At 41.7% G+C, this 23,671-nt stretch overlaps 1 protein-coding gene across 29 annotated transcripts in view; it reads right to left on the bottom strand.

The window, feature by feature from the left end:
* Positions 1–3,767: 3,767 nt before the first annotated feature.
* The window catches only part of MAGI1 (membrane associated guanylate kinase, WW and PDZ domain containing 1), a 336,557-nt gene continuing 316,653 nt past the window's right edge, over positions 3,768–23,671 (bottom strand). For 8 of the 29 annotated variants that reach the window (XM_041464660.1, XM_041464714.1, XM_041464735.1 and 5 more), the window contains 8 exons: positions 22,840–23,032; positions 19,339–19,632; positions 15,967–16,170; positions 11,359–11,449; positions 11,180–11,243; positions 10,037–10,183; positions 8,734–8,872; positions 3,768–5,091 (listed from right to left, as the gene is read on the bottom strand). In XM_041464660.1, the coding sequence (XP_041320594.1) occupies positions 4,391–5,091; positions 8,734–8,872; positions 10,037–10,183; positions 11,180–11,243; positions 11,359–11,449; positions 15,967–16,170; positions 19,339–19,632; positions 22,840–23,032 (1,833 nt within the window). In that variant the 3' untranslated portion in view covers positions 3,768–4,390. Of the gene's footprint in view, positions 5,092–6,669; positions 6,759–8,468; positions 8,873–10,036; positions 10,184–11,179; positions 11,244–11,358; positions 11,450–15,966; positions 16,171–19,338; positions 19,633–22,839; positions 23,033–23,671 lie in introns of those variants that run through there. The other 21 variants (XM_041464692.1, XM_041464743.1, XM_041464845.1 and 18 more) reach the window with 11 other exon arrangements.

Below are 23,671 nucleotides of genomic sequence, written 5' to 3'. Positions count from 1 at the left end.
AAAGCTCATGTTTTCATGGTCAGTCCCACCACTGAATTCCTACATTCATTGAGCAGCAGTCCTTGTGGCACCACATATTTTATACTCCTTTCTGTCCTGAAACCCCAGCATTTCCATTCAGGTTACATTTTACTGCCTCTTCATTATATACCAGGAAGGAATGCTGATGGATTAGCATCACATCCAAAACAGAAACTGGCATCATCTCAGACTCACGAGATTTACAGCAACTAGTAAGTAAATTTGGATACTTTTTTTAGTTCCCACTCTTCCTTTTTTAGAAATAAATCTAAAGAAAATACAATCCCAATGGCCTAACAGGCACACATTTACAGATGGCAGCAGTGAGTCATAAATGACATCTTTTCCTGGTACTATTTATGAGAGCCAAAAAACTGAACATATTATGAGCCATTTATAATATTTTTCAGCAGAACAGTCAGCCAAGAGACAGAGCTGAAAGCCTGTTGCAACAAAAGGTATCAAAGTGAGGAGGAGAACAGTATCTATAATTACTACTCCAGTGATAAAACAAGCATATTACAGCAGATGGTTTAACACAAGATCACTATTAAATAAAACACTGGCTCCAATGCCAAGGGATGAATATTCAAGGAGTGAACTGAGTAAAAATGTATAAAGGCAGTAAACGCAGCTCAGTTAACCCAGAAGTTTTGTGCAAGACTAACCAAAGAGATTAAACCCCACATAATTCCCCACGCTGGCTGAACAATCCCTCTGCAGTCAAAATTTTCACAATGAGGAATTAATCAATGCAAATGGCAGGACTGAGCATACTGATGGCACAGGAACTTGATCATGTCTGACTGATTAAAAAAGGTGTGAAACTCAACCCCAAAACAAACCCAAACCCTACCAAAATCAATTTGCAGAGCTTTTTCACATACCACTTCAGAAACTTCCCAGTTCTTCATAAGAAACAGACTCTAATTCATCTTGTTGGCAGCTTCACAGTTGTAGGATGTTGTTTGACAAAACAGGAGCCAAGTTAAAATCTAAAAAGAGGTTCTTTTCATTTTTAGAAGTTTTGAAAAATATTTTATGGTCAAAAGTAAGGCTGGAATTGATTAAAGTGACTAAGGCTGCACCACAGACTATGGAGCTGCAATGCTCATGCTGCACAGCAGGGCTCCAGCTCTCAGGGGGTTTGGAAGCACTAGAAAGGATGCCACCACTGAAAAGGCATTTTGAATTTGTTTTTTGCAAGTTGCAGTATTTTTTTAAATTAAATGTTTCTGTAATTTTGATATTATCTATGTAATATCTTTAGCTGAGACGCAACACTTCCAAAGCTTGAGACTCAGCTCTGTAAGATCATTTAAATTATAACATGAACAAGAAGAAAAACAGTAGAAACAGCAGAAGGTACAAATGCATAACCAATGTATACCACTACAAAATGATCTCAGAGTAAAAAGGCATTGATCATCATAAGAGATTAAAATTTAAAATATCCAAACACTTTCTCAGTGACCCTTCCACACCCCCAAGGACTCAGGCTGCACCAGACAAATCCCTGTGACTGGAAATACAAATCCTTCACCACAGACTCTCTCTAGCTGCCAGGACTCCCAGCAGGTTGTTTGAAGTTTCAGGTAAACAGATGAGGGGAGCCTGTTAAACTATGCAAGATTTAAAAGTTGTTTTAAAAATCTATGTAATATAAACATTTTTCACCCTTTAAAGTCTTTCTATATTTTAAGAACTAAGAGATGGGAGACATACAGCCTTGGTGATGTATTTATAAAACAAACTTATTATTTCTATATTTGTGTGTATATGTATATATATATACACTTACATCATACACACACACACACACACACATATATATATATATATATATATGGCACTGACAACCTCCACTGAGCAGTTGCTGCCTTGATTTTCTCTGGCCACATGTGCTTATGTGTTATGAAGAATCAATAACACAAACCTCAGACACAATTACAGACCCTGCTTCACCTAAACCTTCAGTTTCTGACTATTTTAGGGGAAGAAATTTTATCCTGGGAGACTGGGAAACTTTACTTAAGGCTTGTCAAATGATAATACATATTTAATGGATGATTAATATATATTTAATAGCTGGCCTTTGGCGACTGTAACCTATGGTTTTATTAATTTAGGCAGGGATGAATAAGTAACATTAAGATGTGGTTCTTCCTTTATCTTATCACTACACTCGCATGCATGCTTTGTATGGAAAACTTTATTTGATAATAAAAATAGCATTCACAGACTTTCTCCTTCTTTGTTGCTACATCATATACATAGTGTCTGTTCCAAGGAAAGAAGCTCTTACTGGGTAAGTCCACATCTACTCATCCTAGTGTTATGTATAAACCCAATTAAGTCAAATAAAGCTATGAACAATGTAGTATTTATATATGCATAGTGTTTTATAAAAAAGATTGGCCCACATACTGCTTTTCATCAACACAGAAAAGAGCATTTTGCCTATAGCATGTTGCAAGAAATGACGATTGGAGAATATAGACTGCATACAAGTGCTTAATAATACATAAGCAGGCCCACCATGAAGAAAGAAATGATATTTTCAAACCAACAAAAGCTTTAGAATTACTGATACAGTCTCCCATTTTAAAACAGCTTTACATACCTGATTCAGTTTACATTAAAATATATCCCCTGAATCAATTTTTTTCCATTTTTAGAAATATAAACACTTAATCACATTCCTCACACCTAAATTTTGTCATAAATCCTCTTTTATACAAGAAAAAGGCAACAGTTTTGTGGTTTTTTTCCAACAGGCTCTATTAATTACAATTTCAACTGTACACACAATGATTGGCCATCTTCTTTCTTGGTTTTGTTTTTACAGTACCATGGCAACAACAGTGATAGACTTGCAATGGTTTTGTGTTCATATGGAAGATGTGAGTCGGTATACATGTACACACCAATGCACTGGAAAAAGCAGCAGTTTACTTTAGTGGTCCAACAGTAACGGCAAACATTTTGGCTCAGCTAGGCAGTAATCCATTAAATCTTAGACCAATGCTACAGCAGACTTACCACACAGCTTGCAAATTTAAAAATACAACTTAGAAACTTGCAGGTTTCTCTTTTGCTGCTGTTCTTAGACTCAAATTTACAGCATATAATCAGGTATGGATAGGCTTCCACAACCAGGTTGTCCCACTGATTGCCTCTTTTAGCCTGTAATTTTCTTTTGATACTTTTTTATTTTTTACTTTTTTTTTTTTTTTGTTTTCCCCTCCCCAGCAAGTGCACTCCTTTTGTCTCAGTAAGGATGAACCAGTAAAACAAGGAAAAACCAACCCTTTCAATACAGAGCAAGAAGAATTGAGAGCTTTTGGAATTTGGCAAAATTAAAGCCCACTGGTTTTGCCTGAGCAGAAGGAATACACCTACTCCAAGCAGGGGGACTGTGCTCCCACTTCATTGTGCCTTGTCCCAGAATCCCAATCCCTCCCCTTGCTTCCAAGCAGATACACAATACCATGCATGCTGGGGTTGCTGTCCATATACAGCTGGGAGATGAGCAGGGCTGCTGCCTTAATGACAGATCATCGTTACATGTTGCTGAGGCTAATGAGAGCTCAACAGTCCACGTTAGCGTGTGACACAGGCATGGTGGTGACCAGTCCTTCTGCCTCTGCGCATCCTGTCCAGGGGGCCTGAAAGTATAAACTGTTCATGGAACAAACTACAAATTACTTATTGTAAATCGTCTTGTGCTGTGTGGGTTTGGTTGCTTTTTTTTTTTTTTTAATTATTTATTATTATTATAAATATCCTTCATTGAAACAGTAGTCTCTTCAAACAGTTCTTGCAATTTTAGGAACATTTGTCTCTTTCCTTTTTAATTCCTTCAGCAGGAGCGCTCCATTCCTACTGAGATGAACAATTTTCTTCCTTCCCCACCCCCAACCCTTAAAAAATTTTCTACATACAGTGTAGCAGTGAGTCACTAGAGAACAGTCTGGATCAAATTATTCAAACTTGGTCATAAAATCCTTTGCCTATATTATATTACTGGCTACCCCCATTTACTATACTGGGGAGGGGGGAAAGTAGCCCAATAAAGGGATTATTTTTAAGAAATCTACAAAGAATGTAGAAACAAAATTTTATAATCCTTTAGGACCAACATTTGGCAAGTAATTAAAAAAAAAGAATACACTGAAAAATACTTTCTTTAATATTATACATCAGGCACAATGCTTTTTTTTTTGTTTGTTTTAAGATTTCATCTGCATAAACGGTTTGTAGGATCAGCAGGTGGCGGACGTCTCGTCGCCTGCGAAAGCCAGGTTGGTTTCACTCTCTCCTCTGCTCCCTTGGTGTGGGGAAGGCGACAGGGACCCCGGGGAGCCCCTCAGATGCTGAGGTCGGTGCTGCACTCCTTGTAGGGCCGCCTGCGCTGCTCGGGCGGGTGCCTGCGGCTCGGCTCGTGCTTCCAGCCGGGTTCTTCCCTCTCCCGGTGGCCAACTCGTTCCTCCCTGAGCCGTCTCTCGGGTGACCTTTCCCTCCGCCGGTCGGACGACTTGGCCCGTCGGTCGAGGGAGTTCTCTCTTCTCCTCTCAGGAGACCTCCTGGGCTCCGTGAGTCTCTCCAGCGACCGCCGCCGGCGGCCGGGCGACCGCTCTCTGCGCCTTTCAGGAGAGAGGTCTCTCCTCCTCTCAAGTCGCTCCCGCCTCTCCAAAGTGTTGTCAGCACTCCTTGTCCCTTCCCTGCGCTTTTCAGGAGACCTCCTCTTCTGCCCGTTCACCACCGCCCTCTCTGGCTGCCTTTCGTGCCTCCTCTCCGGCGACCTCTCCGTCTTCCTGCCTGGCACGTGGTCGTTGGTTTTAGAAGTCCCATTCCAAGTGTGGTGCTCATTGGGATGTCTGCTAAACTCTCTGCTGCCTTTTAGGTCTCTAACGTAAGTCCGCTTGTCCCCATGTTGTGATGATTTGTGAAGGTCTGGTGGATAACTGGACTCCGATGATGGGTGCTGCCGTCGGTCGGATGGCGCGGGTTTCATTTCCGATACATTTTGTGAACCTGTGGCGGGACTGTTCCTGTCACTGCTGGGGTCTGAAAGAAAATAACAGCAAAGGGTTTGGTATTGATGCCTTCCGTGGTGCTGTGACACCACTTAGCACTCTTCAGACTTCATTAGTGACAAAAACAAACAACTGTTAAAGCAGTCAGCGAAGGCTAACCGAAGCTTTTGTTAATTTAACTGTGAACAACGAGAGTTACAGGTTAGTACTTGTGCTGCTCTGATCGTTAGCCATGTTTTGGTCCAAGCTGATCTCATCTTTATGCTCTTCTGGGCATGGGGCACTTTACATTTCTCCCCAAGCCCAACTCATAATGTTTCAGTTATACTACGTTCTTTCCAGTGGAAAAAAACCATTGTAGTTCAGGTTGTTGGCTGCTTTTTGTTAATAGCTTCCAATAAAGAGGGCCTTTAGGAAACAATTTTTGTCTTTTAAGACATTATAAAGAACTGCCTTCCAGGTGTGGGAGGCCTCGGTTCAAATAGCAGAAAATGTACAGAAAATAGAATTGATTATTAAGTTTTCACCTTGTAAAATAACATTTTGAAGTTGTGAGAATTAGACTGTAATCATGCCATTTCCATTTCATTTAAGGCATAGCTTAATCTCACTTAGTTCTACCATGTTACGTAAAGTCCTAGGGTAGATTTTGGTTTTGCCACAATGATTCAAACAACGATGACAGTAGTTATGATTTTTTCATATCAAAGCAATGGAAAGATATTGTAATATGTAGGATGGCTTTGATTCAAATCTAATCTCCAGTTCATTATTTTTCATGTACTATTTGAGGTAAAATACAGCTGAGCTGCCTCTGCAAGACAAACTGCAAAGCAGAAGCAGAAAAAGAACATCCAAACTAAACCCCAGCCCTGTGCTGCAGCTAAGCTACAATTACTCCCGTCATTTGTAACGGATGTTTATGAATGATTCATTACAGACATGAAAAACATTAAAGTAGCTGCGCTGCCTTAATCCAAGTGCTGCTTTTATTTGCGTATTGTTTTCTTTCTTAAAGTAACTCCTTCGTGGCAGCTTGGCCGGCATTAGCCACCTCCTTACACTTGCACCCCAACACCCACCTTGAGGTGGAATGCCCTGATGGCAATGACTGAAAACCCTCACAAACACTTGTGAGGACAGATTTTTTCTTTTTCCCCTCTTTTTCTCCTTTTTGCCTTCCCTCCAAGCAAGCCAAACACTCTACATTCCTCCTGCCATCATGCCAAGTGTCTCCCATTTGATGGCACTTCCACTCCTGAGCTTGGGAGGGTCGGTGTGTGCGTTGTGATTTTGTGAATTCCAAGTGAAACCCATATTGCAACTCCCATGTGGGCAGTTTTGCTCTATGAGCACTTTGAGGCCACAGCTGGTGATGGGACCACGCTGCTTTTCTGTGGCTGTAAGCACGTGGCTTGTGGCAACCTGTCTCTCACACAAGGTACAAGCGAGGTTCAAACATGTCCTGTGGTGAGTGTACTTACAATTTGGGGAACGCAGGGTGTTCGGGATGAATTGCTGTACATATAGAATATAGCGAAGCAGAAAAGCAATGTGAGGGAATTAGGCCACAGCACAAAAACACCTAATATTGATTTTAGCTACAAACCGTAGTTTGATTATGGCCCATAAGGTAGAAGCAAGACTCCCCGAGCTTGTCATTTCTCATACATGCAGCGATATTAGGAGGTATCATCGCTGAGGAAGGAAGAGCCCAGCACCAAGAAAAGTAAGAGAAAGAGAAAGAGAAAAGTAGAAAATTTAGATTCCCTATAATAAAGATGAAAGAAAGAAAAATCTTCATATTTTATCTTAGAATAAAGAAAGTTTATTTTTCCAGTCAGATTGTCTAGGCTTCACCCAAATATAAGGCTGCAAAGACAGCAGTTGTTATTATTGTGACATAAAGAGACATCTAAGAGGTGATTCAATAACCCAGACAACGAGAGCATCCATTCTAAAAGACAGCTGGAACAGCGACACAGAATGTCATAGAAAAAACAGTAACAATCAAACAACAACGAAAAATAAAGTCCACCAGAGACCACAACATTAAAAATAAGTACAAAACTCATTACAAAAATATACAGCCTCATAGAGAAGCACGTTCCAATCAAGTCAGAAAAATATTGGAACTTAACATTATTAGAGGAACCATTTGCGACTGCAGCGAACAGAACAAAGAGAGAAAGGAGTCCCAAATGTTACAAGGATATTCTTTACAGTAGTGCAACCCCTGTATATTAAATCCTTGCTTGGAGAGCAAACGTTTAGTGGTTAGCATTAGCCAAAACAAAATTGGTGATGGATTTCCATCCTCAGTGCAACAGACATATGCTTTGAGAAGTGAAGCACTTAATTTACAGGGTATTTATGCAGTCTAGCATATGATACAGTACTGTACATCCAAAGGAGTATAGGAAAGGACAAAAGTAGAAAGAACATTACAGAATTTCAGTGCCATCATTGAACCTTCTGGTGTGCTATTTATATTACAGAAGTGTAAACCCACAACTTCCCTTCCATATCATTAAACACTTCAATTCTTTGTTGGTTATACTCTGAATTGGTCATTTTAAGTTAAATAATGAGTAGAATGAGCAGAAGCTCTCAAACATAGTACAGTAAATGAAAAGAAAATCTAGTTCATAAATTGTGCAGAAGGGTTTTGTTTCTGGTGTTAGGGCATGGAGAGAATGACAAACACAGAACTCACTGACACAGAAATAACCCAAATACGGGGAGGAAAATATAAAGGACATCCCTTCAATCATCAGTTTCTATAGAAACCTCAAAGACCTTTGGTTGGGAGTAGCCCTCCATCGAGGGCACAATATTTGACAATTATCTCAAATAAATAAGACATAATTATAATATTAAATAGTGTGCTAAGTTAAGCCACCCAGCAATCCAACCTCCAGGGGAAGAAAAGGAAATCTAATGCAATTCTTAGTAAGAAACAAGGATTGACTGTTTCCCCCAAGACAGACACGAGAGCACCTTTTCATAACCTCCTCACCTTTTCAGACCTTACAATTGAACTAGTTGAAACCAGCAGACTGTTTAAGGGGGGAGAAAAGGGCTCAGGAGGCCAAATCAATATATTTTTGCAGTAAAGCTTTTTTCCCCTTCTTTTTCTCAAATAACTTTATAAATATTTACATAAATATTAAGGAAAGGCAAAAATCTCATAAGCCATCTCAGCATTCATGTCTATGGATACAGACAGGAACTAAGAGAAAAACCTAACCAAAAAAATTAAATCATTGCTTCAGAATTGCAACTCGGGATCCCAGTTTTTGCCTTGATTAGAAGAGACCTATGTGAAACAACAATTCAGCCGCTGAGAAACAGTTTGGCACAGTTCAATGACATTCCTTTTTTGGCTGGACAAGACAATAAGGTTTGTTTTGTTTTGTTTTGCTTTCCTCTCTGATCACCAAAAAATACTGCTATGATGATCTTGCCTTACACTGCGCCCCAAGTCCATGGAAGCAAGCAAAGGATGAAATGTGTAGAAAATTCAGCACAAGCGAGGCAATTATATGTTGCAAAGGTTGGTAAGACACTGGTGAGAAAGGAAAATAAAAAAGAATTCCCGCTTCAGATCTTGAGACAAATATTCATGGAGTGATGCCAGGGAAGAAAGGAATGTTTTCATAGTTTGACCCACCATATTCTGGGACAGAGCCATCTCCACGTTTCAGAAACAGGCGGACCTTGCGGCCACCATTTTTAATCAGTTCGATGGCCCGAGCGTGCTTCATGTTCTTGGTAGTTTCTCCATTGATCTCTAAGATTTCATCACCAATCTGCCAGTGTAATAAAGAGACTGTGATTAGAAACAAGTCCCCACGAGGGTCCCTACCAGCACACCACAAGACAGTGGCCATAGCAAAGCTGGAACAACTATGCATCAGGTGAAGCTAAACAAGCCCAACTCCTTCCAGTGAGTGCCCACTGTGTAGGAGTGTGGGAGACATAAAGATGATGGATAAAGCTTGAGGTATCAAAATATTTCACTGCTGTTCTGAAAAATAACTTTGCAGTTACTGTATTGCTCAAGAGTAAGTGCAGTGTTAGAACTGGTGCTATTTTTTTTTTTAAATTTTGGTTATTTGTAAAGTCTTCAGTCAAAGTGGTTGCTTGTTTCACAGTCTGCTCCAACCAGGATGTTCACAGACCTTTTACAGGTCTGTTTCTAACTTGGATATAGTTTGATATAGATATATAACTTAGATATAGATACCTACTATGAATCAGCAAAGCTGATTCTTTAAATATAATAATTTATCAGGAGAGGAAAACATGGCATGGAAGAGCTCATCAAAGCATTGACTTTCACAGGGCAGCACTGATTTTGCATCATATTTTCATCAGCAAAAATTCTAGACCCATAGATCTACCCCTAGCAGAAGAATTTTGAAAATGTCCTTCACATGACATGTCTGGAGACAATGATGTATTGGGAAAGTTATAATGCATTCTCTAACAGAGGTCCAAGGACTGCATAAAACCTGTCAAATTATTTTTTTAGTAGGCATTTTATAACGTATGCCATTGTTATGATTTTTGTCATTTAGGTGATACTTGAAGTTAATACCTGATGTTAATCAGATCCTACATTATAATTTTGTAACCCATGGGCCATAGACATGTTCTGTCCTCTCTCTGCCCACTAGCAGGCAAAGACTGTGGCTGTTCCATTTTCACTGCTACATCTGTCCTTAGGCTTTAAACAACACATCATATACTAGAGTTTGGAAAGCAGTGTTGGAAGAAGGGGGTGAATTCTCCCACTGAAAACACACTGCTATAGACTGTGCACCAATAGTGACAGACGCCATCAGCAGAAGTAAATAGAAACCACTTTCAGATCACATTTAATTTCCCTTTTAGCTGGAACAGCAGAAGGGAGAAGCAGGGAAGTCAGCTTATTCCAAAGCAAGGTGGTTTTGAAGCCAGTTTGTGCATACCCTCATTTTCCCACATCTCTCAGCGGGCCCATCCTCAGCGAGCCGCAGCACGTACAGGTCCATGTTGTACTCCCGGCCACCTCGCAGGCTGAAGCCAAACCCTTTGGCTCCTCTTTCTAGCTCAACAGTGTAAAAGTCTTGGTCCTGCTGGAGAGAAGACAGCAAACACCCAATTGAACAGAAAGTCAAATACTGCTCCGCTCTCATGTTGGAATTATTCAAGCAATGTTTTTGGTAATAATTAAAAATGGAAAATCAGTTGAATTTTCACACGCAGACCAGGAATGGCTGCTCTCTCAGACCCCACTCTGCAATTTGGATTTCTGGTGGCTGGTGAAGGGCTGCTGGAATGAGTGGGCTTGGCCATGTCCTGTGGTGCATTTTTGGGCACCCCTGTAACACAGCACCTCCCATGCCCAGGGCAGGAGGGGATATTTTGGGAAGGTGGTTAAAGTCTCTACCAACATTTAAAGGCAAGGACAACCTCCCTTCCAGTGCCAGCTTTAGCACAGTGTCTGATGGCACCTGGGGTGAGCCTGTGCCATGGTGCTGGCTTTTTGTGTTGTTACCACACCATTTATTCCTTTGCAAGAAGCTCAGAAACCTTTGCGTTGTTTTTCTCAAATGCTGTTATGGGGATGTTTTGAAGTCCCTAATGGAAGATGTTACTTCTGGGATGGCCAGTGGCAAGGAAAGTTACACAGTGAGATAAATAATCTTTCTAATAAGATGCCGTCTGTGCAAGCTGGAACGCTCCTGCTATCGCCCCTTATTAAGTTTTCCTCTTTTTTATTCTCTGAATTTATCATTTGCACACAACAATACTTTCTGGAGAGGGCCCTCACAACAGACAATTCAATAAACAAACACAAAAATTATTACTGCCCTAAAAATGTCAGCTCTTTTTTTCCTTATTTTTACTCCCTCAAAGTCTCGATGAGAATGTGTTGGAAATGTTTCTCAGCTGAAACAATAGCAACACATATTAAGAAACTAATCAGCAAATTCCTCTTTCTTTTCAGCAGGCCAAGGGAGAGCAGCTTCTCAGTAGGAATTTTCAAGGGGACTATTTAAACACAGCCCTCAAGGAGATTGGAAACAACAGTCTGTGGTAAGCAAAACAATTAGAGAGGTACTCCTTACCTGTGCTGCTTGGGGTGGTTTGAAATCAAACTGGGATTCCTGCTTTGGTTTGGTGTTGTTCCTGCTGTAATGAATGAGAGGGAGAGAGGAAAAATACAGCTCATGGGACGTGAAAGTGATGAAGAAGTAACTGAAGAGAGAGCATGTCGAGATGCCCTCCTCAAGGAAAACAATCTGACCTGGTCTCCTGTGGTATTTGCTGAGGAGTATGTGTGGTTGTGATTGTAGCAATTTTTTCTGCATTGGTCAATAAAGTAGCATTGGAGGATTCTGCAAAATAGATTTTGTTTTTATTATGAGGGAAGACCATGGGCTATTCACTGAAAGAAAAAAAGATTTTTGCAAAAGCATTTCACAGAAAAGCAACATTATATTGTTTTTATAGAACTGGAGATGGGATCAAATTTCTTAATTCCCCAAATTAATGTAATAAGTATGTATATGAAACTGTACACTCAACTGGAAAATGAAAAAAAAAATTAAATAAGGACATCTGGATTGGAACTCCCCTAGACCATTAGACACATTAATGAAGACTCACTTATAGATGAAGGATTGAACGAAGTTTTGTCTCTTCTCTAAAAACATGAATTCCAACCAATTAAGTCTCTAAATATTGTAGGTTGGGTGGATTAATTTTATAGTATCTATAACTCTTCCAGGGATTATAAGTTTATCAGTCCTTCTACCATCAGAAACTGCAATCTCCAGTAGAATTGAGATGTGGCTCTTATCCAGCACCTCACAAGATGATATTGAATGTGGCTAAAACTCAAATTTACTGAAATCTGAAATACAACCCACTGCTGCTTCAGAAAGGAGGAACATGGAGCCACTGGTACCAAATGCATCAATAACTCTGGGTAACACTTACAAAAGGGTGCACTGAGAGAATACAGGGAGCAGGAGTAACTTCTATGCTTAATTTCTGCCATGGCAAAGGGCTCTTAGCCCAGCACCAGCCTGTGCAAATTGCAGATTTCTTTAGGCATGGAGAAAGGGACTCCAAGGAGAGGTCCTGTCTCCTGCTTCCCACAACTCAGATGGGAACAACTGAAAAGTGACTATGTAGATGTCCCTCACAGTATGGCAGGGCAGAATATTCCCCTTGTCATTCTGCAGCTGCATCACAGACTTCAGTAGGATCAGAGTTAACCCCAAACTCACTTAAAATTCTGCCCAAAATTCAGGTCATGTCAATGCCATTAGCTGAATATTAGCAACACAGACCCAGAACTCTTCTGCATTGAACTCAACAGATTTTCCAGAACTATATATTGTACCAATTCTGAACTGATATTAGTACTGAAGAGTTTCAAATGCTGAATTGCTCCAGAAGCCAGCAGTTCCTGAAAACACCCCTCCTCCCCTGTGGGAGTTTGACTTCAGAAGAAGTCTCGGTGGTACTCCATGTACCCTGATGGTGCTTAACCACACAAAATGCTCAACAATTACGTTGGTTGAACTTGGAGAATGATGGGCAGGGTCAGCAGAAACACCCACTCATCAGACATGGCATTCCCAGCTAAAGCCACTGCAGTGGCAGGCTCCTTTGCAGAACAGCTCTGTACACTGGAAACCCCCCCTTTGTGTCTACACCACTGTACCCAGGAGAGACCCACAGAGTGCAAATAACTACAAAATACTGACCATGATCCACCTTTCAAGACCAAAATCTAAACTGAACACACAGCCAACTAAGACAGCATTGATAAAAATTGGATGAAAACATCTGGGTCTCCAACATAAGATTACAAGGCCTTCTACCCTGCCCTTGTTTGCCTCTCGAGCTACAGGCATCCACTAATTCATTTTACTGGCTACGGAGAAATCTGCCATTATTAAACAGAGTCCAGCTGCAATACAAAATTGCAGCAATGGGAGGGGTTTTGCCTGAATTAAGATGTGGTGGATCCTGGGAGTTTAACTTCATTTACTTAATAGATTGATATTAATTCTGGAGAAGACTTCTGGAGAAGTCTAGATAAGAGGAAGCTTTTCCCTTTCTGTTGCTATTTGCATGTTGAGGGAAATTCAGGAGAAGGGACAGAGAAAAAGAAGAACCACTTAAACAGATGGGTGCAACAAGAGCACAGCTCCTTTGCCTGCAGTGCTGTGCCCAAGTTAACATGCCCAAACCCTCAGCATCTGGAGCTGAAACATCTTCCAGACCAGAGCTGGCTTGTGTCCAGCAGCTCAGAGAGCAAGAGAGGCTCCTGGGTCTGCCTGCACCTCTCAGTGGAGGCGTGACCAAACCACACCCTTGTGATGATGTGCCACTGACAGCTGGCTTGTGTCAGAAGATGTCCCTACATGTAGCTACACTGTTGGGGTTTCAGAAATAATTCTGTTTATTTTGTAAAGACACCTTGATGTCAAAATCTCTCTCCTACATCAGAAAGCCCCAAAACATGGTTAAGTGTTCTGTATTCATCCAGAACAAAAGCCTCTGAAATCTTCCACAAATATTTGGAGATCAGATGAAGATGGGCTTCAAAGAGAATGCATGATTCCTACCCTTTAGTAGGTCACACTAATAATACCAAGCAGAGCAACAACACATCTTTGGTACAGATGTATCTTCACACCACTGTACTGCATCTGTCTTTAGCCCACCCTCTCCCATGAGTCAGGAGTTGTGCATAATTTTGCCAGTGTTTTAGACACTGCTTCAGGACACATGCCAGCCACCATGCAAAACTGGAACAGAATATAGCAAAAATTATCTTTAGCACAATTATAACTGCATGTTCTAAACCCTATATATTTCATTGATTCCTTGCCCTGCTCTGCCCTAAAACTCTCTGTCACCAATTACATGCCTAATCTAAGCTTGTCCTGTTCCAGCATTCTGTATCCTTGAATCTGCTGGAAGTGTGGTAAAGCATCATCATTTCATTGCAAATACAATCCTGCAGTCATCTGTGCCAATTAACTTGTGCAAGACTTATTACAAAGCAAAAACCCTTGGTGTTTTTAATAATGTTAGAAGAGATTAGCAGTGTGAGTTTATTGTGAGTCTTGTGATGCACCTCAGTTTCATGTTTATCTGACAAGTGGCTTCTGATTTATACTCCCCCCTCCTTGAAGCACACAGACCATTTATATTTGCCAAAAAAGCATTCAAAAAGAAACAAAAGAAAACAACAAATCAAGAAAAGCATACAAAGACATCAAAAAGAAAACAAAACTGAGACAGATTTCTTGTATCACATGGGATTTTAGAGCAAACCCCTCAGAGATTTTGAGAGTGTGGGTCTTGCTGTCTTTTAGAAAATAAATGCAGGTAATACATGCAGGTAATAAATGCAAAGTTGGCAATCTGACTTGGAATTTCAAAGTGACAGTAAATAAAAAGACTTATAGCCTGAATTGCTATGAAAGCAGAGTTGATTCCTTCCCTAAAGAACAGCTTTCCATCTCCTCCAGGAATACATGATGTCAATCACAGGTACATGTTTCCCTAACCTAAGCAATTTACATGATATCTGGGACACATCATTGCACGAGCAAGACTGGCTCAGCATTTATGTCAGGAGGTTATATTCTTAAAAAATTCTTAAATCATTCAGAAGTTGCTTAGTTCTCAGATGGTTTTGGTTTTTTAGAAAATAAGCACTTTATTTACTTAAAGATTCACCTTCCTTTTCATCAGAGACTAAAATACAGGTAATGAACAATTCTTCTCTCAGTTTATCTTCCAAAACAGGCATGCACAGGCCAGCTCGGATGTTAGCTTGATTCACAGCCATTTTATTATTCATGAACACCCTATTTCCTCCAAGCAGCAAAGGATTATATAGCATTTGACCTGGTACCCACTAGACAGCAGGAAAATAAAGCTTTTGTGCAGAACAGATCACCCTAAACAGAAATAATTTATAACCAGATCATTTCTCATCCTGGTCCTTGGGGAGCAATGTGGAAAGCTTTCTGCCCAACAAGCTCTCAATTTGAAACCGTCCATGGCAGAGAAGCACAATAAACAAAGAAAATACTCAGAATTCAGAAGCACAGCAATTTTAGTTCTGCTGCAGATACTTTACCAGGTTTCTGATCAGTTCCTATCTGGGGATCAAGCCAGGGATTAATTTAAAGGAACTGATACATAACAGAGGTCCTTATTTTTATTAAATACTTCAGTGACCTGAAATCAGCAGCAAGTGTCAGCTTATTATTAGGGAACCTGGACATTTCCTCTCATCTTAAACAGTGAGATCCTGCCTAGGGTAACTCTTAAAATGCAACTTCAGAATGATCCCCATTTAAGCAGTCATTTAAAAATGTACTGAACTCACTCCCAAAGCAACTTACCCAGAATAAAAGCAAATCTGCTTTTGAAACAGCTTAAAACATGTCAAAGTGTTTATCTCTTTCTGTGATCTCCTTACTCTATAGTCTGCTTGTATCTATACAAAGCTTCAGGAATCACACATCCTAACAAGTAATTCCCAAATATTCTAAAGCTGAATTAAGCTAAGTATCAAACCAAAGTGTATCGAGAGATCCATCAAATTTATGGAAGATCATTTTAAGCAGATGCATGGAAAGCCATATTCTTATTTTGTAGCATTGAATCAGCACCTCCCTGTTAAAAACCAACCATCTCTACAAAAAGAAACAAAAAATAAAGCCACGGGAGACTCACAACCTCCCTTACTGCTAACTCCCAAAGTGGGAGCGGAAACTGACCCCTCCGCGGCTCTGCAGCTGCAAGTGACAGAAAAAGCCCGGGGAACAGAACCAAGAAGAGGGTGAGGCAAGACAGCAGGAAACAGATACTTTACCATCTCCTGGAATGATGCGCAGGGTGACGGTGTTTCCCGCTTCCTTAATGAGGTTGACGATGTCTGAGTGCGACTTGTTGGTGATGGAGCACCCATTGACGGCCAAGATCCGGTCGCCGACTTTCAGCTTTCCGCAGCGGTCGGCGGGGCTCCCTTCAATTATCCGACCTATTTTGTGAGGCATGGCCACACATGCATTTCCCGCTTTTGTATTGGTTTGGGGGTTGTTTTTTTGTTTTGGTGTTGGTTTGGTTTTTTTTTTTTTTTTTTTTTATTGTTTACGTATGTGGGAATATGGTGAAGGGGAAAAGGAAAAAAAGGGTTGAAAAGGGAAAGAGAAGGTTAAGGGTTAATTAATTAATGCATCAAGCAAAAGTTATTATAGGATAGCTTTGCTGCCAGTGTTCAAAACATTGGCAATCAACTAGTTGAGTGCACAACACTACTTCCACCACAAAAAGGTGTTTTGTTAATCCCTCAAAACTCCCCCCAAGTGGATTTCTGTTAATAAATGGTGCAATTTTTATTGACTACAACTGCACTTAGCAGCTCCATCATAACCCAAATCTGATTTTGCTTTTGAAGAAAAAAATTGAAACTGTTTATAGAAAACTCAACTTTCCTCCTCCAAGATTACATCAGTGTCAGCCTCTCTAGTCCTTCTCTAAGCCAACTGCTGTTCAAGATTCTGCCAATGTTTTGTTCTTTCTCAATTTAGAAAGATAAAATCGCTCTAGGCCTAGGAGGGAGCATGGCTCCCTATCTACCACACAGACCCACTCTACCAGCGCTGCATGGGGAAGCAACATGAAACGTTTTTCTTCCATTGTGAATAAAGGTTCTACCAGGGAAGGCACAGGACCACTACAGATGGGCCAAGACTGACAAAGGTAACCTGTTTGGTGCTGGCACCCACCTCAGCCTCTACTAACCCTTCCTCTTTTATGATCTTAGATGGCACCAGGTGGGAACACAGAAGGAATAAGGTTCTCCTCATTAAAATACCTCTAAAACCACACACAAAAACATTGAGATGTCTGACACACAGAGCGAGAGCACTTCAGGATGAATGTGTTCTGGAGACAAAATTCTCCTCCTGTTCCATGCAGTTGTTTTGTTTCAAAAACACTGGGTTGTTCATAACATGCAGAATTGGGACACAGGGGATACACAACATCACTCAGATAAATCCAGTGAGCTTTTCTACTGCTCCTTTATGTGGGCAAGAGGCCTTGGGGCACACAGCACATGGTCATCTCTCACTTTGCATCCACAATACATTCACCCTCAAGATGCACTTTCCCATCTCTGCTGTAGTCTTCATTTGATTAGTAGTTTTAGAGATACACACACATGACAACACTAGAAAGACCATAAAGAAGAAAAGGCTAAGACAAGGATATGTGAGGTTGGAAAGATGTGATGAAAACTGGCAGAAAGTGTTAATATTAGTTATATTAGTTACAAACACTAGGGAGATTTTTTTTTCTTTAATTTTACCATGATGTTAGAAAGTTTCTCTTTCTGATAACACAAAGCCCCATCCAGTTTGCAGTTTATCCTGTTTTGAGGATGTGAGTTTCTACCCTACCCAATCCACTAAACAGATGAAAGAGCCCACACCAAAGTGACCAAGGTGGGTTTTAGAACCAGTTTGGCCCATCTCTAAATACTACCCATGAAAGAAAAAAACTACAAAGCAGGTCCAGAGCAAGCACCAGACAGCAGAGGGAACACATCTCATGCAGAGTGTTAGGAAAAAACAGAATATACTTGAAAAAATTAAAGGAAAAACAGTCACAGATCAACAGATCTCCTTGGGAGGCCCTGCACAGAAAACTTCCAGTTAGCAAGAATTCTGGGCTAAAGCAAACACAACTTTTAACAACCTCAGGTCAAGGTTTCTCTGCAGAGAAGAGTTACAGCATAATCTTCATACAGTAAAAGTTATTTACCCACGATTACAAATCTGTTCAGAAGATAAAAGCACGCCCTCTGTTCTAGACTGTGTTCAGTTTCATGTTTTACATTACACCATTGTGTCCTGGCACCAAAACACCTATCTTGGAAGAGCAGTTTCCAGCAGCAAGGACAGTGTGAGAGAGCCTAGAATCTGAGAACTGACAGAACTCAATGAACTAGTTTTGTATTACATAATTCCCCCTTGAAATCTCTGCCAGACTGCCCAGAACAGTGCTAGAAACGGCCCGTTCTACATCAATACCAGCAAAGGGGTTGGTGCTCCCTTGATGTATTACTAAGGGTGTCACTGATGGGCAATGGCAAGAAATGTCAGAAAATAAAGCCTAGGAGAATGAAGGAAAGGCCACTTCTTGCATCTGAGGAGCACTCAAGCTGCACAGGGAGCCTGCAATGCATTTTCTCTGCAAACCACAGCACTGCTGTGGGAGGTGCTGTGAAGATGGACAAGGCAATGTCCTTCCTTTCCCTCCACCCCTACCATGTGCTACAGACTAAGGGAGCACCTTCCTTTACAAAGTACAAGTGGATACAATAGCTCTGCCTCTGGCTTCCATTTGGAGGAGATGGAAAGGGAAGAAAATAGCATCTCTGACTGGTTTCCTCCTTGCAGTGACACTTCTGCTTGAGAACAGCCTGTTCTGGGCATATTTGCAAAACCAGCTAATGTACATCTCCTCTGCAGCAACTCCTGGAAATGGATATCTGCCTAGCAGAAAGACTGTCTTGAGACATAAAGCATGACCAGCTCTATTAGGTCAGGATATTACATGTGACATAGGTTAAATTTAATTTCTTCCTACTCTGAAGAAATGCATTTGGGAAGAGGCCAAATGGGTAAAAGAAACATCCTGTTCTTTTAACAGTATTCCCCATTTTATGTCTCACCACCAAGCAGTATTAATTAAAACTTTCCAGCTATCAGCATGCTCACAACATAATGATGATCAGAATAACCCTGATTGCCAAAGACAAGTTAATCAGTTTAAGCATTACTGCTTTTAAATCAACTGGCTTGATTCCACCATCACGAGACATATTTCATTCCACCTGCTACATTTCTGCACTGGCAAACAGCATCACTGGGAGGCTCCCCAGCTGCTCCCCTGAGAGCAAACCCCGGAGAGGCTCTCCCAGAAAGTGCGCATCAGGAACTGCCATTGGTGGCATTTTAGCTCTTCAGGTTGGGATGTCTCATTTCACTTTTCTCAGCTCAGTGCCGAACAACACTCAGCAGGCAAACACCTAGCGAGTCTTCGCCTCTGATTTTGCTATTAATCACATAAATCGGGGCACGCTCATGCCTTTTAATTAAACAGACCCCCACCCTCCTCCTTGGGCCGCAAACCTGGCGTCTCCCTGGAGGTGCAACCAGAACCCCGCAGGACTCACCGAACGTCGTGCCCGCCTCAGGCCTGCTCACCGACGAGACGATGACGAAGCCGAAGCCCTCGTTCTCGCCGCGGCGGATCTCCACGTCGTAGGGCTGCACCACGGCGCTGACCACGCCGCTGCCGCCGCCGCCGCCGCTGCCGATGCCGCTGGTGCTGCCGCTGCCCGAGCTGACCGTGTTGAGGGAGTTCTGGCTGCCCTGCGGCGTTCGCTTCTCCTCCGTCAGCGAGGCCGGCTGGTTGCTGCTGTGGTGGGAGGAGGCCGGGGATGGGACTTCGTTCTCTGCCTTGGGAACTGGGGAGGGGAGAAGGATCTGTTGGAGTGGGCTGCACCATTTAGTGCTTGGAGAGAGGTGTTTGCTGAGATAAGGGTAAAAGAAAATCACCTGCTTTAGTCTACCCATCTATGGCCACGTTTTCAATAGCTCTGCCCGGTGGTGGCACTGCCCACAGTGCTCACCCTCTCCTGTGTGTGCTCATTCAGCCAAAGCTGTCCACTGCCAAACTGCAGCCTGGTTAAACCAGTGCAGTGCTGTGTGCCTGGATGCTCTGTGCCATTTCAAACCTGGATTACTTTAGTTCAAAGGTGCCTCCTCTAGCTATTGCATCCCCACTTCAGTTATGTACATACAACCATCTGTACGTTGTACATATATACGCACAAGCCACAAGGAGAGACAGTAATATCTCACAACAACACCTTCTGTGCCGTTTCAAACTGAAAGCTATCAATTAGTGCACTGATTGCCTTTGATTAATGGAATCTTTAGCAATAAGAATCTCTCAATGCGAGAAAAACAGCTTGGGAACCAAACATTTCTGGATAGAAGAACCAGCAACTATCATCTGTACAGTCTGGTACAGACATTAAACATTGTTAACGTTAATATTAAACAAGTGTTTAACAGCAACTGAAGTTGGAAGGGGTATTAGTTTAAAATCTAATCAGCTACCACATGGCTTGAAGAAATCTCAAAAATTTGCTTAGTCCAGACTCTGCTCAAGTGAGGGCCAGCTCTACCTAATATCAGTCCTGACAGATGTTTGTCTAATCAGCTGTTAAATATCTCCCAAGGCAATCTATTGGTTGCAATATCTGACTTAAATCTTCCCTGCTGCTACATAAGGCTATTATTTCTAGTGCTAACAGGCATATGGAGAACATATTATTCTCTTCCTCTTTGCAGCAGAATCTTATAGTCTTGGGAAGTTTAATACCTCCTCCCCCTCCTCTGCTTTAAGCTAAAGAATCCAAATTTGTTCAATATTTCCTTTCAGACCATGTTTTCTAGAGCTCTCCTTATTTTCCCTGGTCTTCTGGACTCCCTCCAGTTGGGCTCTCTCCAACTCAAATATGTCTTTCTTGAAGTGCTGGACCATATTGCACTAAGCCATCATCTGCTGGGAAATCAGGAGAGTTTCCCCCTGCCTACATCCCTGCACAGTCTTTTCTTCACCTGAGCCAACCTCAGCATAAAGCTCATGGCCCACAATAGCTTCCACTTCTTGTTACTCAGCCTGTTCTCCACAGCCCATTTGTGCAGCTCAGAGCAGCATATTGCACTTGTCCTTGCTGAATGGCTGCCTCTGCTAATCAGGTCACTTCTCCAATTTGGTGAATCAAAATTAAGCTGAAGATCTTAAAAGCATCAGCATGAAAATGGATGGCAAACCAAACCTAAACCTCAAATTCACAATGCAAAAAAAAAGGACTTTAAAATATCCTTGGATAGAAGTCCCATCTGCACTTAAATACTTAAAAGTATGCACTAAATAGATTGCATTCTTCATATTAAGATTACAGGAGCATAAAATTTCCTCTACATGGATCTGAGGACAGAGAGTACTCATTTAGGTGAACAATCCTTTTCTACTGGCATACAGATGACAGGAGGAACAAGGGACTGAAATTCAGGAACAGCCTTCTCTACAAAGTTCTGCTGAAATTTAAAAGCCTGCAAATATAAGGTGAAAGAAGGGATTCTGAATAATTTATCCTAGAGTAAGTGTCCACATTTGCAATGATTCAGAAATAGCTCGATCTGCAGTAACATGCCTCTGAATGAAATATCAAGAGAGATCTCATGCATCTAAATCTTTCATGGTAATTTCCAGCCTGGAGGCTGTAAAGCTGCATAGCAAATCTACACACAAAAACAATACCAAAATTCAGCTGCCATTCCCCTTCCTTCCAATGCTCTTCTAAAGCTTTTCTCACACCAGACCTTAGTCAGGAATTAAAGAGAGGCTGTCAGAGGAGAGACATAATCTGGTGTTTAATCCACACTGGGAAGAAAGAAAGAAATGAGAAGTGAACATTTATTTATTATTGTGCAGAAGGAGCTCAGGTCTGGATAAGATCACAGAGCTATTTCAGAGGTACTCTTCTAGTCCTACCTTCCACTGAGGACCTAATTTCCAACCTGTTATTTTGATTCTTTCTAAGATCAAAGTACATCACTGCCTATTTTTCTGATGATGCCTAAACTTGAAAAGCTACATAATATCCTTTTCTTTACTGAGCAGAGTAAAAGCAAATCCCACACCTGAGTTCCTATAGGGGCTCAAAGGGACAGGCAGCGCTCAGAAGTTACTCTCCACTATTAAACACGGCCACATGTTATTTAAAAAGCTCATGCCCATGTCTTCATTTTCTCTGCTATCATGACATTTTTCAATCACTTACCTGGGTGCCAAAATGGTACCAGGCAGTGTCACTTCTCTTTGCATCTTTGTCTTTCTAACAGCTTCTTTTCTGTTCATTTAGATCCTACACTTCTGCAGTGTGTGCACAATGCCCAGCATAACCCAGCACACAGAAAACCCTCTAGACATGTGCAACTTGGTCTGCTAGAAAGTGTCTCTGCCCATGGCAGAAGGGCTGGAAATGGATGATATCTAAGGTCCCTTTCAGCCCAAACCATTCTATGATTCTGTGACAACAAACATGCACACCCTGGCCCACCAGAACCAAAAATGTTTGCAGTTTCCCATCCTGAGGTCTCTTGACTGCATGTTGAAGCTTCCCCTGAGCCTGGGACAGCAGCCGCCACACACCAGAGCCCTCACTCACACTCTGCCCTTGCCTCTTCCTTCTCTGGACTCTTAATCATCTTTTCCCTCACTCCCAGTTTAAGGGTGACTATCAGGCTGCACATTTATTTTGGAAAGTATACAGAAAACACAAGCAGTTGGCCACAGTGTCTGCTGCATAAGTCGAACTAAAAATTATACGTTGCAACCAAACAGTTCCCCATTTTATCAGAAACCTTATGAAGACTGGGAAAGCCAACTAAGAGAGTCTTGACTGGAAAAAAAATACTTGAAACTTATTTGATCAGGAACAACAAAGACTAAAAACAGGCAAAAAGGGAAAAAATAACAGTCCATCCCTTGAGTTTTCCCAGCACTAGAAGAAGCTTTTTTTTTCCTTAGACCATTTGCTGAACAGATGGGATCCTGGCAAGAAAATCCACCCCTGCGGGGTGATAGTGCAGCCTACCTGTGTAAACCACTTTGCGCCTGACGGTCAGATTGACATGACCTTGTTTGGCTGCCTGTTGCATGAGCTGGACCACAAGCTGGTGTGATTTCCCCACCACGGGCGTCCCATCCACGCAGATCAGCTCATCGCCCGATCGCAGGCGGCCGTCGGCGTCGGCAGCACCCAGCGGTACAATGTGACCGATGTAAATCTGAGGAATTGGCACAGGAGGAGAGAGAGCAATGAGAGCCAGCACAACAGCCAGCTGCAAGCAAGGGGCACTCCTAGGTAGACCTGATTTAGGAGGGACATGAAATCGTTGACAAATGTCTGCTGGTCAGGGAAGTTGCTCCTGTGAAAGCGGTTCTGTGTGAATACAGCACATTGGGAAATTGTAATAAATTGACATCTTGTTTCTTTAGGCAGTCCATTCACTCTAAGGACAGACAGCCTTGGGAAACTTCTTCAACCAGACAGTGACCAGACAGGAAGATGGTTAATAGCACTGAGGGTCTTGTCAGGGAAGCTGAGATTGAGTTACCCTTTCAGTTGCCTGCAGGGTTTACAAGCTCTGCACCACACGCTCGTTCTCCAACTCAGTCTTGGTTTATCCTCAGTGAGTTCTGTGGAGTTACTCTAACACGACATGAATTTGTGGCCTCTCTTCTCATAAATGAGCAAAATAATTTTGGCAGGGAAAAACATGGGAAGTCATGCTGCCACTATCTAGCTAGGACCTGTGCAGCACAGGAAAGGATGACACCTCCCACAGGCACTGGATTTATGGTAAATAAATTAACTGAATTCAAGGAGAGAACTGAGCATTCTAAGATCAGGGAACCTGGCATTC

The sequence above is a fragment of the Pyrgilauda ruficollis genome, unplaced genomic scaffold (assembly GCF_017590135.1).
Source record: "Pyrgilauda ruficollis isolate IOZ18807 unplaced genomic scaffold, ASM1759013v1 scaffold10, whole genome shotgun sequence".
In the NCBI taxonomy this organism is placed as follows: domain Eukaryota; kingdom Metazoa; phylum Chordata; class Aves; order Passeriformes; family Passeridae; genus Pyrgilauda; species Pyrgilauda ruficollis.
The sequence above is the reverse complement of the archived record's forward strand: the minus strand, read 5'-3'. Positions and strand labels throughout refer to the sequence as shown.